The sequence below is a fragment of the Panthera pardus genome, unplaced genomic scaffold (assembly GCF_024362965.1).
Source record: "Panthera pardus isolate Hobbes unplaced genomic scaffold, ASM2436296v1 HiC_scaffold_20, whole genome shotgun sequence".
NCBI classification, from domain to species: domain Eukaryota; kingdom Metazoa; phylum Chordata; class Mammalia; order Carnivora; family Felidae; genus Panthera; species Panthera pardus.
Genome location: NW_026526766.1, coordinates 58,967,467 through 58,980,485, shown reverse-complemented (window position 1 = coordinate 58,980,485; position 13,019 = coordinate 58,967,467). Strand labels below are relative to the sequence as shown.

The 13,019-nt window shown below is 42.9% G+C and overlaps 2 protein-coding genes across 2 annotated transcripts in view; one reads left to right on the top strand and one right to left on the bottom strand.

Moving 5' to 3' along the window:
• DCAF10 (DDB1 and CUL4 associated factor 10) overlaps window positions 1–5,651 on the bottom strand; it is a 66,224-nt gene extending 60,573 nt beyond the window's left edge. The window contains exon 1 of the mRNA XM_053908108.1: window positions 5,559–5,651. The gene's annotated coding sequence lies outside the window, so the exon portion shown is untranslated. The remainder of the gene's footprint in view (window positions 1–5,558) is intronic.
• Window positions 5,652–7,168: 1,517 nt separating this feature from the next.
• EXOSC3 (exosome component 3) lies at window positions 7,169–12,499 on the top strand. The gene is made up of 4 exons (XM_019454464.2): window positions 7,169–7,508; window positions 8,250–8,399; window positions 10,863–11,014; window positions 12,047–12,499. The coding sequence occupies exons 1-4, from the start codon at window positions 7,188–7,190 to the stop codon at window positions 12,246–12,248; spliced, it is 825 nt and encodes a 274-aa protein (XP_019310009.2). The 5' UTR covers window positions 7,169–7,187; the 3' UTR covers window positions 12,249–12,499.
• The last annotated feature ends 520 nt before the right edge of the window (window positions 12,500–13,019 follow it).

Sequence of the window (13,019 nt, the reverse complement as noted above, 5' to 3'; positions counted from 1 at the left end):
ATAAACAAACATTAAAAAATTAAAAAATAAAACAAACCAGGGGCACTAGGTGGCTCAGTCGGTTAAGTGTCCAACTCTGGCTCAGGTCGTGATCTCATGGTTTGTGAGTTCAAGCCCCGCATTGGGTCGGCTGTCCGTGCAGAGCCTACTTTAGATCCTCTGTCCCCCTTTCTCTCTGCCCCTCCCCCACTTGTTCTTTCTCTCTCCCTCCCTCCCTCCCTCTCTCTCTCTCTCCCTCTCTCTCTCTCCCCCAAAAATAAACATTTAAAAAAATAACAAAAAAATCACAACCATATGCCCATCATCCAGGTTCAACAATTACTAGATTTTTTGTTACATTTGCGTCACATATCTCTCTCCTTTTTCTGTGGAAATATTCCTTTTACTGTGGTAAACATAAACTTTACCATTTTAACCATTTCTAGGTGGACAGTTCAGTGGCATTAAGTACATTGATATTGCTGTGCCACTGCCATCTCCAGGTTTTTCATCTTCCCAAACTGACACTGAACTCATGAAACAATAACTTTCATTCTCTTTTCTCCCTGCCCCTGGTAACTTTTTGTCTCTGCAGATTTATCTATTCTGGATATTTCGTATAAACAGAATTGTAGCCTTTTGTATCTGGTTTCTTTCACTTGGCATACTGTTCTCTAGACTCAACCACATTGTAGCATTTATCAATACCTTTTGTTCTCTTTCAGGATTAAATAATATCCCATTATATGCCACATTTTGTTTTCCCATTATCAGCTGATGTTCATTTATATTGTTTGTGCTTTTTGGCTAGTTTGAATAATTCTGCTACGAACATTCACGTGCAGTTTTTGTATAGACACAGGCTTTCAATCTTTGGGTTATATCCTAGGAGTGGAATTGTTGTGTTATATGGTACCTGTGTGTTTCACTTTTTGAGGAACTGTCAAACTTTTCCAAAGTTTTACATTTTACACTCCCACCAGCAACATGGGGTTCCAATTTCTCCACATCATCACCAACACTTAAATTATTATCTTTTTAATTATAGCCATCCTAGTGGGGGGTAAAATGGTATATCATTAAGGTTTTACTTTGCATTTCCTGGACTAATTACTTTAAGCATCTTTTCATGTGTTTCTTAGCCATTCGCATATTCTCTTTGAAAAAATGTCAATTTGGGGGCGCCTGGGTGGCTCAGTCGGTTAAAGCGTCTGACTTCGGCTCAGGTCATGATCTCACGGTTCGTGCGTTTGAGCCCTGCATCGGGCTCTGTGCTGACAGCTCGGAGCCTGGAGCCTGCTTCAGATTCTGTGTCTCCCTCTCACTCTGCTCCTCCCCTGCTCACACTGTTTCTCTCTGTCTCTCAAAAATGAATAAATGTAAAAAAAAAAAAAAATTAAAAAAAAGAAAAGAAAAAATGTCAATTTGGATTCTTTGTCCATTTTTAAATTGGGTCACTTGTGTACTACTGAGTTGTAGATGTTGTTTATATGTTCTAGATACATGTCCCTTATCAAATACATGATTTTCAAATATTTTCTCCCATTCAGTGGGTTGTCTGTTCACTTTCTTAATGCTGTCTTTGAAGCACAAAAGTTTTGATAAAGTCCAACTTTTTTTCTTTGGGTGTTTGTGCTTTTGTTGGTGTCCTAAGAAACCACTGGCAATCCAAGGTCAAAAAACTCAGCTCTATGTTTTCTTTTAAGAGTTGACTTCATTGTTTTGCATGTGGACATCCAGTTGTCCCAACACCATTTGTTGAACTATTTTTTTCCCTTGCTTGTCTTCGTACCCCTATCCAAAACCAGTTGCTCACAAATGTGAGTTTTTCTATGTTCTGAATTTTTTTCCCATTGATTTATGTCATGATACCAGTACTGTCTTGATTACTGTAAGCCTTGTAGTAAGATTTAAAATCAGAAGTGTAAATTCCCCAACTTTGTTCTTTTTCAAGTTTTTTGTCTGTTTTTGCTATTCAGGGTCTCTTGAATTTCCATATTAATTTTAGGGTTGATTTGTCAATTTTTGCAATGAAGACAGTAGGGATTTTGATAAGGATTGCTTTGAATCTGTGTATTAATTTGGGGAGTACTATTATCTTAACAATATTAAATCTTCTGATCAATGAACAGGAGGTACTTCTCCAAGTATTAAGATATTTAATTTCTGGGGTGCCTGGATGGCTTAGTTGGTTAAATGTCCGACTTTTGGTTTTGGCTCAGGTCATGATCTCATGGTTCATGGGTTCAAGCCTTCACACTGTCTGCATGGAGCCTGCTTGGGCTTCCCTCTCTGCCCCTCCTCCCCCCCCACCAAAATAAATACTTTTTTAAAAAAAAATAATTTTTGATAGAGAGCACGTGGGAGCAAGGGGCAGCGAGACAGGGAGAGAGAGAGAGGGAAGAGAGAGTATGGAGCCCGAAGCAGGGCTCAAACTCCCAAACCGTGAGATCATAATCTGAGCCAAAGTTGGATGCTTAACCAACTGCACCACGCAGGCGCCCCAATAAAAACTTTTTGAGAAGATATTTTGGGGCACTTGGGTGGTTAAGTCAGCTAAGTGACCAACTCTTGGTTTTTGGCTCAGGTCATGGTATCACAGTTCATGAGTCTAAGCCCCGCATCTGGCTCTGCACTGACAGTGAGGAGCCTGCTTAGGATTCTCTCTCTCCCTCTCTCTGCCCCTCCCCTGATTGCATGCTCTCTCTCTCTCTCAAAATAAATAAATAAACTTTTTTAAAAAAAGATATTTAATTTCTTTCAATAATGTTCTATAATTTCCAGAGTTTAAGCTTAGCATTTCTTGGGTTAAATTTATTCCCAAATGTTTTATTCTCCTTGATACTTCTATAAATAGAATTGTCTTAATTTCAGTTTTCCAAATATATAGAAATGCAATTGATTTTTGTATATTGTTCTTGAATCTAGCAACCCTGCTGAACTCATTTGTTTAACAGTTTTTCTTGAGTGGATTCCTTAGCGTTTTCTATGTACCTGATTATATCACAGGCAAATAGAGTTTTACTTCTTCCTTTCCAGTCTGGATACCTTTTATTCCTTTTTCTTCCTGAACTGTGTGGGATAGAACCTCCAGTACAATACTGAATAGAAGTGGAGAGAGCAGACTTCCTTGTCTTATTCCTGATCTTCGGGAGAAAGTTTTCAGTCTTTCACTGTTAAGTACGATGTTAGCTGTAGGTTTTCGTAGATGCCCTTTATTAGGTTGAGGAGGTTCTTTTCCAATCCTAGTTTATTGAGTGTCTTCATCATGACAGGGTTTTGGACTTTTTAAAACGCTTTTTTTTTTTTTAAATCTACTCAGGTAATAACGTGGCTTTTGCCTTTTGGTATGGTAAATTAATTGATGTCAGATGTTAAAAGACTACAATTGTAGGATAAATCCCATTTGGTCATGGTTTATAACCCTTTTTGTAGAATGCTGGATTCAGTTTGCTAGTATTTTGTTGAGAATTTTGTGTCTATCTTAATAAGGAATAATCATTTGTAGTTTTCTTTTCCGGCAGTTTCTTTGGTTCGGATACCAGGGTAATACTGGCCTCATAGAACGCATTGGTATATGTTCCCCCCTCTTCTATTTTTTTTAAGAGTTGGCAAAGGATAGATATTCTTTAAATGTTTGGTAGAATTCATCAGTGTGGACCTGGGCCGACTCTACTGCTGTTACCAACAAGTCTATTGATATCACAACTTGATGAGACCTTGAGCCAGTTACCAAAGTACAGCCACGATGGTCTAAACTCACCGTTACTGCTTGCTCTGAGAAAATGGATCTGGACCTTTAAAACACTTTTCCTTTCCTATCTAACACAAAGACAGGCTTTGTAGGTAGAAAGCCCTGCAGAAGCATTTCAGGAAGAATAGGTTTTGCTTACTGGTACACTCCTGCAGCAGGGCAGCTTCTCTAGTATCGGCTCCTTCTTCTCTTGGTGGCCAGAAGCACCCACAAGTTTTCCCTGGCGCCCTCCCAGGCAGTCTTGTAGCGGGGGCTTCCAGGTGATACTTCCCCAGGAATAGCTTTCCCCGGAACCATAGAAGTGCCAGCAAGTTCTGGAGAGTGGATTTCAAAGCAAGTTCCACTGCCACAGGTTCCCGGTGACTGCTTACATTTAATGAGCCATGACCATGTTCTCTCCAGCAAGGACTCACTCAATCAGTCCTGGACAGCAGGGAGAGATTTCCTCAGATGTGCTATCTCAACTGTAGGCATAATGGCTGTTCCTTACATCTGCTATTCGTATACTCTTCAAAACTCTCTCTAGTTTTTTATTTGTGATTATTTATGATTTGCTTATTTGTGATTAAAAACATCTGTAGCAAAAAAAAAAAAAAAAATCCATAGCAAGGAGATTCATTTAAAGTGATAATTGTGAGCATCTAAATTCTTTACTTGAATAACGACACTAACAATACTTACATGGGCTCTTAATTTCTGTACATAAATCAGCATGTAGTTCATTTGTAATTTTTAGAAACCAGTAAACTAAAAAAATCTTAAAGGTTCATTCAAATACCACTTCCTTTGGGACACCTATCCTGACTCCCACCTTTCTCCTACGTTCAGGTAACCATTTCATCCTGTCTACCCTTGCGACTGACGCCCTCATCAAGTTGTTACAGCCACCTTAGCCCTTGGTATTTTCATGTGAAGACAGCTAACTCCTCCAGGGCAGGGGTCATGATTCAGCTGATTCCCCGGCTCACTTCCTGACTCAGAGCAAATGCTCAACTAGTGTTGTTGACTGAAAGGAAAAAACACAAACAAAAATCCGCCCAATTTCACCAGTCAACAAAGAAAGGCAACCATGACATGTTACTTTTCCAGTTTCTCAAGTCGCAAAGATTTAAAAAAAAATTTTTTTTTTAACGTTTTATTTATTTTTGAGACAGGGAGAGACAGAGCATGACAGGGGAGGGTCAGAGAGAGGGAGACACAGAATCTGAAACAGGCTCCAGGCTCTGAGTTGTCAGCACAGAGCCCGACGCGGGGCTTGAACTCGCAGACCGAGAGATCATGACCTGAACCGAAGTCGGCCGCTTAACTGACTGAGCCACCCAGGTGCCCCTCAAGTCGCAAAGATTTTTAAAAAGGAAGTTTGGGGAAACCGTCCGGAAGGATGTGGTCAGGTCCAACCTTTCCAAAAATCAATCTGGTAACTTTGCGGAAGAAAATCCTGAGAAGTGGGGTGGTGCAAGCCAGAGCCAATTGAGGGTGGCGCCGCCCTTACAGCACGGGCTCCCAGTGGGCAGCCCCCCAACAGGCAATGGGCCTAATCCGCCTGGGCCAATCTGCTAGGCAGCCCCCACCTGGGGGCCGAGAGCTAAGCCTGTCTCGACCCGACAAGGCCTGCGTTAACTGCATGGGCTCGGCCTCCTATGCATTCCCCAGTCCCACCGCCATTTTTACATCCAGAAACGACCGCACACGCTATTTGGAAACGCCAACTTCGTACCCGCGACCCAACTGGACCCCAAAGCCAGACCTGCACGTCACAGAAGTCCTGGCCGCTGCGAGGAACCAGGCTCCACATACTCGCTGGCGGTCTGGACTCCCCACTCACCCGCACGCGGAAGGACCTCAGCATCTCCGGGGCCCTGCCCACCACGCGCCCACCACGCGCCCACCACGCCAGCCACGGCCGGGCGCTCTCACTCACCAGAGGCGGCAGAGCGCCGAGGTAGCGAAGCACACCCCTGGCAGCACGCGGCTCAAAGCCCGGCGTCCTTCCCGCGCGCCACACCCCCTGGGCCTGCCCCTTGGGGGTGTGTCGAGAGGGCCCCGCCCGGGAGGAGCTGCGGCCTGCCCCTCCCGGCCCAGCTTCCGGTCTTCGGGCGACGGCACACTGCAGAATGCCTTACGTCTTCTGTGGACCTAGGAATGAGCCAGGAGGGTACCCACGTGCCTCCTCACAGGGTGGTGGACTCGGAAGACCTTCTTAGCCAGGTTTGGCCCCACTTCGGGCATGGCCTTGCTTGGGCCAGCCGCGATTCAGGTGGTCTTGGTCATCGAATACCCACTGATTCCAGAGCCTCTAGAAATGGGTTAGATTGGGGAGGAGAGAAAAAACAATCTACACCATCCCTGCTGCCAGTGTAACCGAACAAGAACACTTTAAACAATGTGACTGTAAAACAAAAGCTACATTTCAGTTGGCCTCTTAATACTCTTACTCAGTTGGCTCGTCAGCACTTTGCCAAATTTGGAGGGTATGTTAGAGATGATCGTCTTAAACATCCCCCAAATCTAGTAACTCATGTTGGAAGCCAATCCCTCCCAGTCCCCAGGAGCTCTCAGCGTTATTGGGGAATCTGACCAAGCGCTAACTGGAGGTGCTAGTTTATAGAGGAAACAGTGATTTCAAGAAAGAGCCTAAAAGTAAGAGCAGTCCTGATATGCTATGGATTTGGAATTCAGCTGCTTCTCACCTGGGTACCTAGTGTACTCCATGGAATGTAGCCTCAAGGATTTAATTGCAGTTACTAATTCCTCGGACCATGTAGGGGTAGCTCAATTATGTGGAAATGCGCATGGGCATCTGTATATTTACAGGGAAAAAAGTCTGGGGACAAATACACACCAAAATGTTAACATGCATTCATTCACCCATCAGGTTTAAGACCCTGGGCTACAAAGAATGAGAACTAGCTGACAGCTAGCCGGAGACAAATGAGAGCAAGACTAATACCTTTTGTTTATTTTCTCTTTATTCTTCTCTTTGTTTTCCATGATGTGAATAGATATCTAGCAACCATTAAAAAAAGGTTTTTTGGTTTTTTTCGGGTTTTTTGGAAAAGGAAAATACTTTTCCTTCTGAGGGCGGAGTCGGAAGGAAAGGACTGACTCCCCAAGCCCCTCTGCTCGGTCCCCAAGGTTGCTACGAAACCACACCACACGTAGGAGCGTCTTGAATCCTGCGATGCGACCTGAAACATCGGAAGTGAAGGATGTGCCATCGACTCAAGTTGCGTGTTTCGAGTGCCGATTTGCAGAAAGACTGCAAGATAGGTGGCGGGGTAGAGACACTATCGCAGCCACCTTGGCGGAACCCTCCAGCCCACAGCTCGCAGGTTTCGTGGACTTAGGTTCTCCAATAGACCGCTACTACCGGAAACGGAAAGCCTTGGGCCGGCTGGAGATTGGACGCGGGGCCGGAAGCGGAAGTGGGAAATTGCTTTGGGTGGCTCCGGGTATGGCAGGGGTGGTGGCTGTCGCGGCCGAATCCCTTGCGGGAGGCAGGGCACGGGCGGCTCGCACTGTGCTAGATCAGGTGGTGCTCCCGGGTGAGGAACTGCTGCTGCCAGAGCAGGAGGACGCAGAAGGCCCGGGAGGTACCGGGGAGCGACCGCTGCGCCTGAATGCGGGGGTGCGCGCCCGGGTGCGTGTAGTGTGCGGCCCGGGCTTGCGGCGCTGTGGTGACCGCCTTCTGGTCACCAAGTGCGGCCGCCTCCGTTACAAGGAGCCCGGCGGCGGCGGCGGTGGCGTTTACTGGGTGGACTCGCAACAGAAACGGGTGAGTTGGGACTCTGGAGAGGTGGTACGGCCGTGAAAGTGATATCCCCGCTCTGGGAAGAGGCAGGGATGGGGCCCTGGATCCCTCTGTTAATGCTAGTCTAGAGCCACCGTAGTCTTGTGCCCACCTCTACATCTCCTTTAGAGGGACTGTGAACAAATGGAACGTGACTCGAGAAGGGCGGCCAGGAGAGAGGGGAGACTGGAAATCTTGGTGTATAAGAGGATAAGAACTGTTAAGACATGGTCGTCGCCTTCAAAATCCCAAAGGAGCACCAGGCGTATCTTTTGGCGTCCCAAAGGACGGAACCAGGCTCAATGAGCGGATGTCACAGGGAGTTAAATTTCTCTTAGAATAAGGAAGGACTTTAATATGGGAAAAATTGCCAATGAAATAGCCTTACTTGGTTGTGAGGACCCCGTGTAGCACTAGACTTAATATGCAAGCAGAAGCTAGGGACTTTCTGATAAGGATACAAGATGTATGGGATACTGGCTGAAATGAACAGAGTATTTGAAACTGTAAACCTAAGAGTTTATGATTGATTTTCTTTTACTGAAAGTAACATATGATCAAATTTGTTGTAGATTTGTATTGATTTGTAGACTTGAATCTCACAATATTTTCTAAATATCTCTAATGACAAACAGTGAAGTAATCACTAAAGACTTGCTGAAGATAAAGTGGAAATGATTGCCATTTATGGCTGTCACTTCATTCTGGTTTTTTGTTTTTTTGTAGTATGTCCCAGTGAAAGGAGACCATGTGATTGGCATAGTGACAGCTAAATCTGGAGATATATTCAAAGTTGATGTGGGAGGGAGTGAGCCAGCTTCTTTGTCTTACTTGGCATTTGAAGGTGCAACTAAAAGAAACAGACCAAATGTGCAGGTAACGATGGGGACCTTTGCTTTCAAAAATAAGAAAAAGCATCGAAATATCCATCAACACTCAAATATCCAGAATGCTACCTGAATTCTCTCTTAAGCATGACTTACTTTCCCACTTCTCTGGGTTGATCTCTGAGCATCTGTGTAATCACTTCAGGCTGTAAGAGTTTTTTTCCAGTGTCCAGCTCTGGGACTAGAGTTGCATGCTTATTTACATTTGCTATATTGGGGGCTGTTTCATTTGTACTGAGTTAAAAGGCTATGTCCTCTCTGTTGTTATTTCTTATGTCTATATCCACTGGACAAGGAAGTGGGCCATAGGCTTCAGGAGGAAGGAGGATTAAGTAGTGCAAATTGCCATATCAGCCACCCATCCACCCTGATTGTTAAGTCCTGGGACTGCCATCTCACAACTTCAGTCGCATCACTGTTTTCCCACAAGCTCTGCTTGGAGCTGGCAGAGGAGCAATCCTGTTACCTCAGGTTTTCAATTTGGGCTCTTCTGGTAGTATAGCCACACTCTCTCTGTCTGCCCAAGCCAGAAATTTGGTGATGTCTTTGCCCCTTTTCACTAACCTCTCATGTGTCTTTAGTTGCTTAATCTTACTGATGCTGTTTGATTCTATCTCTGATCTCCTGCACATTAATTCCTGTATCCTTCCATTTTGCAAGATCAGACGTTAGCTACTTTTTGACCAGTATTGGTTAGTGACCTCCTTTTTTAAAAAAATATTTATTGAGAGAGAGAGAGAGAGAGAGAGAGAGAGTGCGTGTGTGAGTGGGGAAGAGACAGAGAGAGGGAGAGAGAATCCCAAGCAGGCTTTGCACCATCAGCACAGAGCCCAGTGCCTAACCAGCCAAGCTAACCAGGTGCTTCAGTGATCTTTTCATTAACATCCCTGCCTGTACACTTTTGCCCTTCTATCCAGGCTTTTGAGAGCTGACAGCCTCCTACACTCCCCTTACTCAAAAAAAAAAAAAAAAAAATTCTTTAACGCCTACAGATTTCCTTGGCATTATACTCCAGAAGTCTTCACTTATCTATAATTATATCCTCCGTGCAGCCATACTTGAACCACTCCAAACTATTTAATAACACTACTGAGGGGTGCCTGGGTGTCTCAGTCGGTCAAGCATCCTACTGTTGATTTCATCTCAGGTCATGATTTTACAGTTCGTGGGTTTGAGCCCTATGTCAGGTTCCGCACTGTGCAGAGACTGCTTGGGATTCTCTCTGCCCCTCCTCTGCTCGCGCTCTCTCTCCCGCTCTCAAAATAAATCTACCTTATAAAAAAAAAATAGCACTACTGAACTCATAAGTCCCTGCCCTTGTACCTTTGCTTATGCTGTTCCCTCTGGATTGCTCTTTCTGATTGCTCTATTACCTTAGCCTGTGGAACACATGCTCATCTTTTGAGACTCAGGCTAAACACCACCATCTCTGTAAAACCATCCCTCATTTACAATCATCTTTCTTATAACTTTACTCTAGCACCTACTGGATTCAGTCTTAAATGAACTTGGTAATTTATATGTACATCCCCACTGCCCTCCAAGACCAAATGCTTCTGAAATGCAAAGAATGTTTTGTTCCTCTTTAGTTGCTAGTCACCAACAAATAGTAGATATAGTAGTAACAGAACAAATTCACTCTTCTCCATTCCTTTAGTTTCATCATTTTGAAGTTCAGTTCTATGAAATTAAGTAAATCTTGCCTTAAATACCAATGAATTACCATTGTTCCATGTTGCTTTGAATAATTGACATGCCTGGAGTTTTCTTCCATCAATCTTCTGTAAGTCCCTAGAGTAGTGCTATCTAATAGAACTTTCTGTGATGATGCTAGTGTTTTACATTTGCAGTGACTAGTATGGTAGTCACTGGCCATGTCATGGCTGTTGAGCATTGAAATGCGACTAATGCCGGGCGCTTGAGGGGCTCGGTGGGTTAAGTACGGACTCTTGATTTTGGCTCAGGTCATAATCTCATGGTCACGAGATTGAGCCCTGCAATGGGCTCCATGCTGGGCATGGAGCCTGCTTAAGATTCTCTCTCTTTCTCTTTCTGCCCCTTGTCCACGCATGTACGTGCATTCTCTCTCAAAAAAATAAATAACTTTTAAAAATGTGACTAATGAAATTGAGGAACTGAATTTTGAGGATCTAATTTTAATTAAATGTAAGTTTAAATAACTACATGTGGGTAATGGCTACCATATTGGATGGCGTAACCCTAAAGAATGTTCTCGTCTTTGAGATAGCTCCCATCCTGGGGAGGACACACTTGGGTAATGTTGCCTTTTTAAAGAGTCAACTCGAGTGACTCTGGGTATTCTGGAAGATAGTTGTTCCCTTAGCCACAGAAGTATACATGGCAGGCATTGCTGCCAACGGGAAAGAACCCATAGCAGCACCTATAGAATGATTTGTTGAGTGGAAATGAACTTTTTAAATTATCATTGTAGGTTGGAGATCTCATCTATGGCCAATTTGTGGTTGCTAATAAAGATATGGAACCAGAGATGGTCTGTATTGACAGCTGTGGACGAGCCAATGGAATGGGTGTGATTGGACAGGATGGTCTGCTTTTTAAAGTGACTTTGGGCTTAATTAGAAAGTAAGTCCTAATGCCTTCTGGCTTGACTGTCTTCTTTTATAATTATCCTTCTTGGAAAGCTGACTGATTTGGGGGATTGGATTCTTTGTAACAATGTCTGAATCTCCTCAAAGTTAAAAATCAGTGTCCATTTTAACACGGTTGTAAACTCATGCATTTAGTCCCATCCTCTCTTCATGTAAATACACTAAATTCAGATGTATCTGGTGGTGTAGTTTTCGTGTTGATATGAAGTCTTGGGCTTCTTTCCCAGAAAATCAGATGTGAAAACTGGCCTTTCCTCCTTCTGTCATTTGAATATAGACGCAATTTACAATTGTACAAAATCACCAGATTTCTCTAGTAATGGGGGCCAAATACAGGTAGGCTGATGTACTCTTGAAGCTTATGCAGATATTCCCATAAGATTCCTGCTATTCTGTCCTGATAGATTTAATAGTTCCCAGAGGTAGATTCTGTTAGGTTTTTAGACCTTTACCTACCCAAAGTTATGTCCTGTTAAGAGCTTTACTCTTAGAGCCACTGAGCTCAGAGCTCAGTGTTACATGCCTCTCTTTGCTACTTATTCTGCAGATTTGGACAAAGTTCAAGACAGAGAAGCAGCACCCTTGTGGTTTGAAAGTCAATGTTTCTCTCCAAGTACTGAATACCAGGAAATAGTTTACATGGTCAGGAAAATAAGCTGGTTCGTTTAGCACCATAGATAATACAAAAATTACAGTTCTAAAGCCTAGAATTAAGGTGCTCTGACAATACAGGAGAACTTTATATGTATTTTCTGTAAAGTTGGTGACAGAGGGACTTTGATTTCTTTGTGGAGGATATAACCCACTGTTGTGACCTGTAGTGTACTGGTAAGTGTGCTTGGATGAAAGGGGGCAGCAAATGTCATGTACCTTTTTCTCGGATGATGTTGGTGGGGATTTGAATAACTACGGAGAACTGTCCAGAAACTAAGTCTTCTGCTAAAGGATAGTCAGGTCACACCCTACCACTTGGTTAAATTTCATTTTCTTTCCTTTTCCTCACCAGGCTGCTGGCTCCAGACTGTGAAATCCTTCAGGAAGTGGGAAAACTCTACCCACTGGAGATAGTATTTGGAATGAATGGAAGAATATGGGTTAAGGCAAAAACCATTCAGCAGACCTTAATTTTGGCAAACATTTTGGAAGCTTGTGAACATATGACAGCAGATCAAAGAAAACAAATCTTCTCCAGACTGGCAGAAAGTTAGATGTAATTTTTTATGGGTCAGTTGACCCAAGAGACTATGGGTTTCCTAGGGAAAATTTTTTTCAGGTGAACCTCTCTCCCCATTAAACCGTCAGAAGACATAATGTGAATGTACACATTGTCTTATTACAGTTCTAAGTAAAATATTTTTATAAACATGTTACTAGTTGCCACCCATGTTCTTGTGGGTGAGAAAAGTCATTATAAAATAATGATGTACTTTTTTCTTTACAATAAAGTTTACTAAAAGTATTATGGTTTATTTGGTGTTAACTCCTTTAATTTGGCTGAAGTGCAGCTTCTATAATAAACTGGAATTAAGCATTAAAATAACAATTATTTTCTGGTAAAAGTAAAACATGTTCACCAGAGAAAATGAGAATACATAAAGTACAAAGAAGCAAATGCACTATAGACATAATGTATGTGAATATTCTTTAAATTGAAATTATAGGATTATACTTTATATACTACTTTGTAATCTACTTTGTCCACTTCAATGTTTGATGTATTTCTTATATGATTGCTATTAAAAATGAGATAGTTATAGAATATTTCATGTTCATGTTAAGATATTTTGCATATATCCAGCTTTTTGTTGGTTCTGTAAATAACACAGATGAGGATCTCTGAAGCCAAGTCCAAAACTTCCTGCCTCGGCTTTAAAAAAGAATGGTAGAAGTGATAGCGTTGGAGAGGAAATTCTTCCATGCCGTTTGATTATTGTAAGCAAAGCCTTTAGAGGTAAAAATGAAGCCTGGCAGATGATCCA

Coding starts and splice junctions, on each gene's coding strand:
- EXOSC3 (XM_019454464.2), top strand. CDS start 7,188: ATGGCAGGGGTGGTGGCTGTCGCGGCCGAATCCCTTGCGGGAGGCAGG. Junction 8,400..10,862: donor GAAACAGACCAAATGTGCAG/GTAACGATGGGG, acceptor TTATCATTGTAG/GTTGGAGATCTCATCTATGG. Junction 11,015..12,046: donor ACTTTGGGCTTAATTAGAAA/GTAAGTCCTAAT, acceptor TTTCCTCACCAG/GCTGCTGGCTCCAGACTGTG.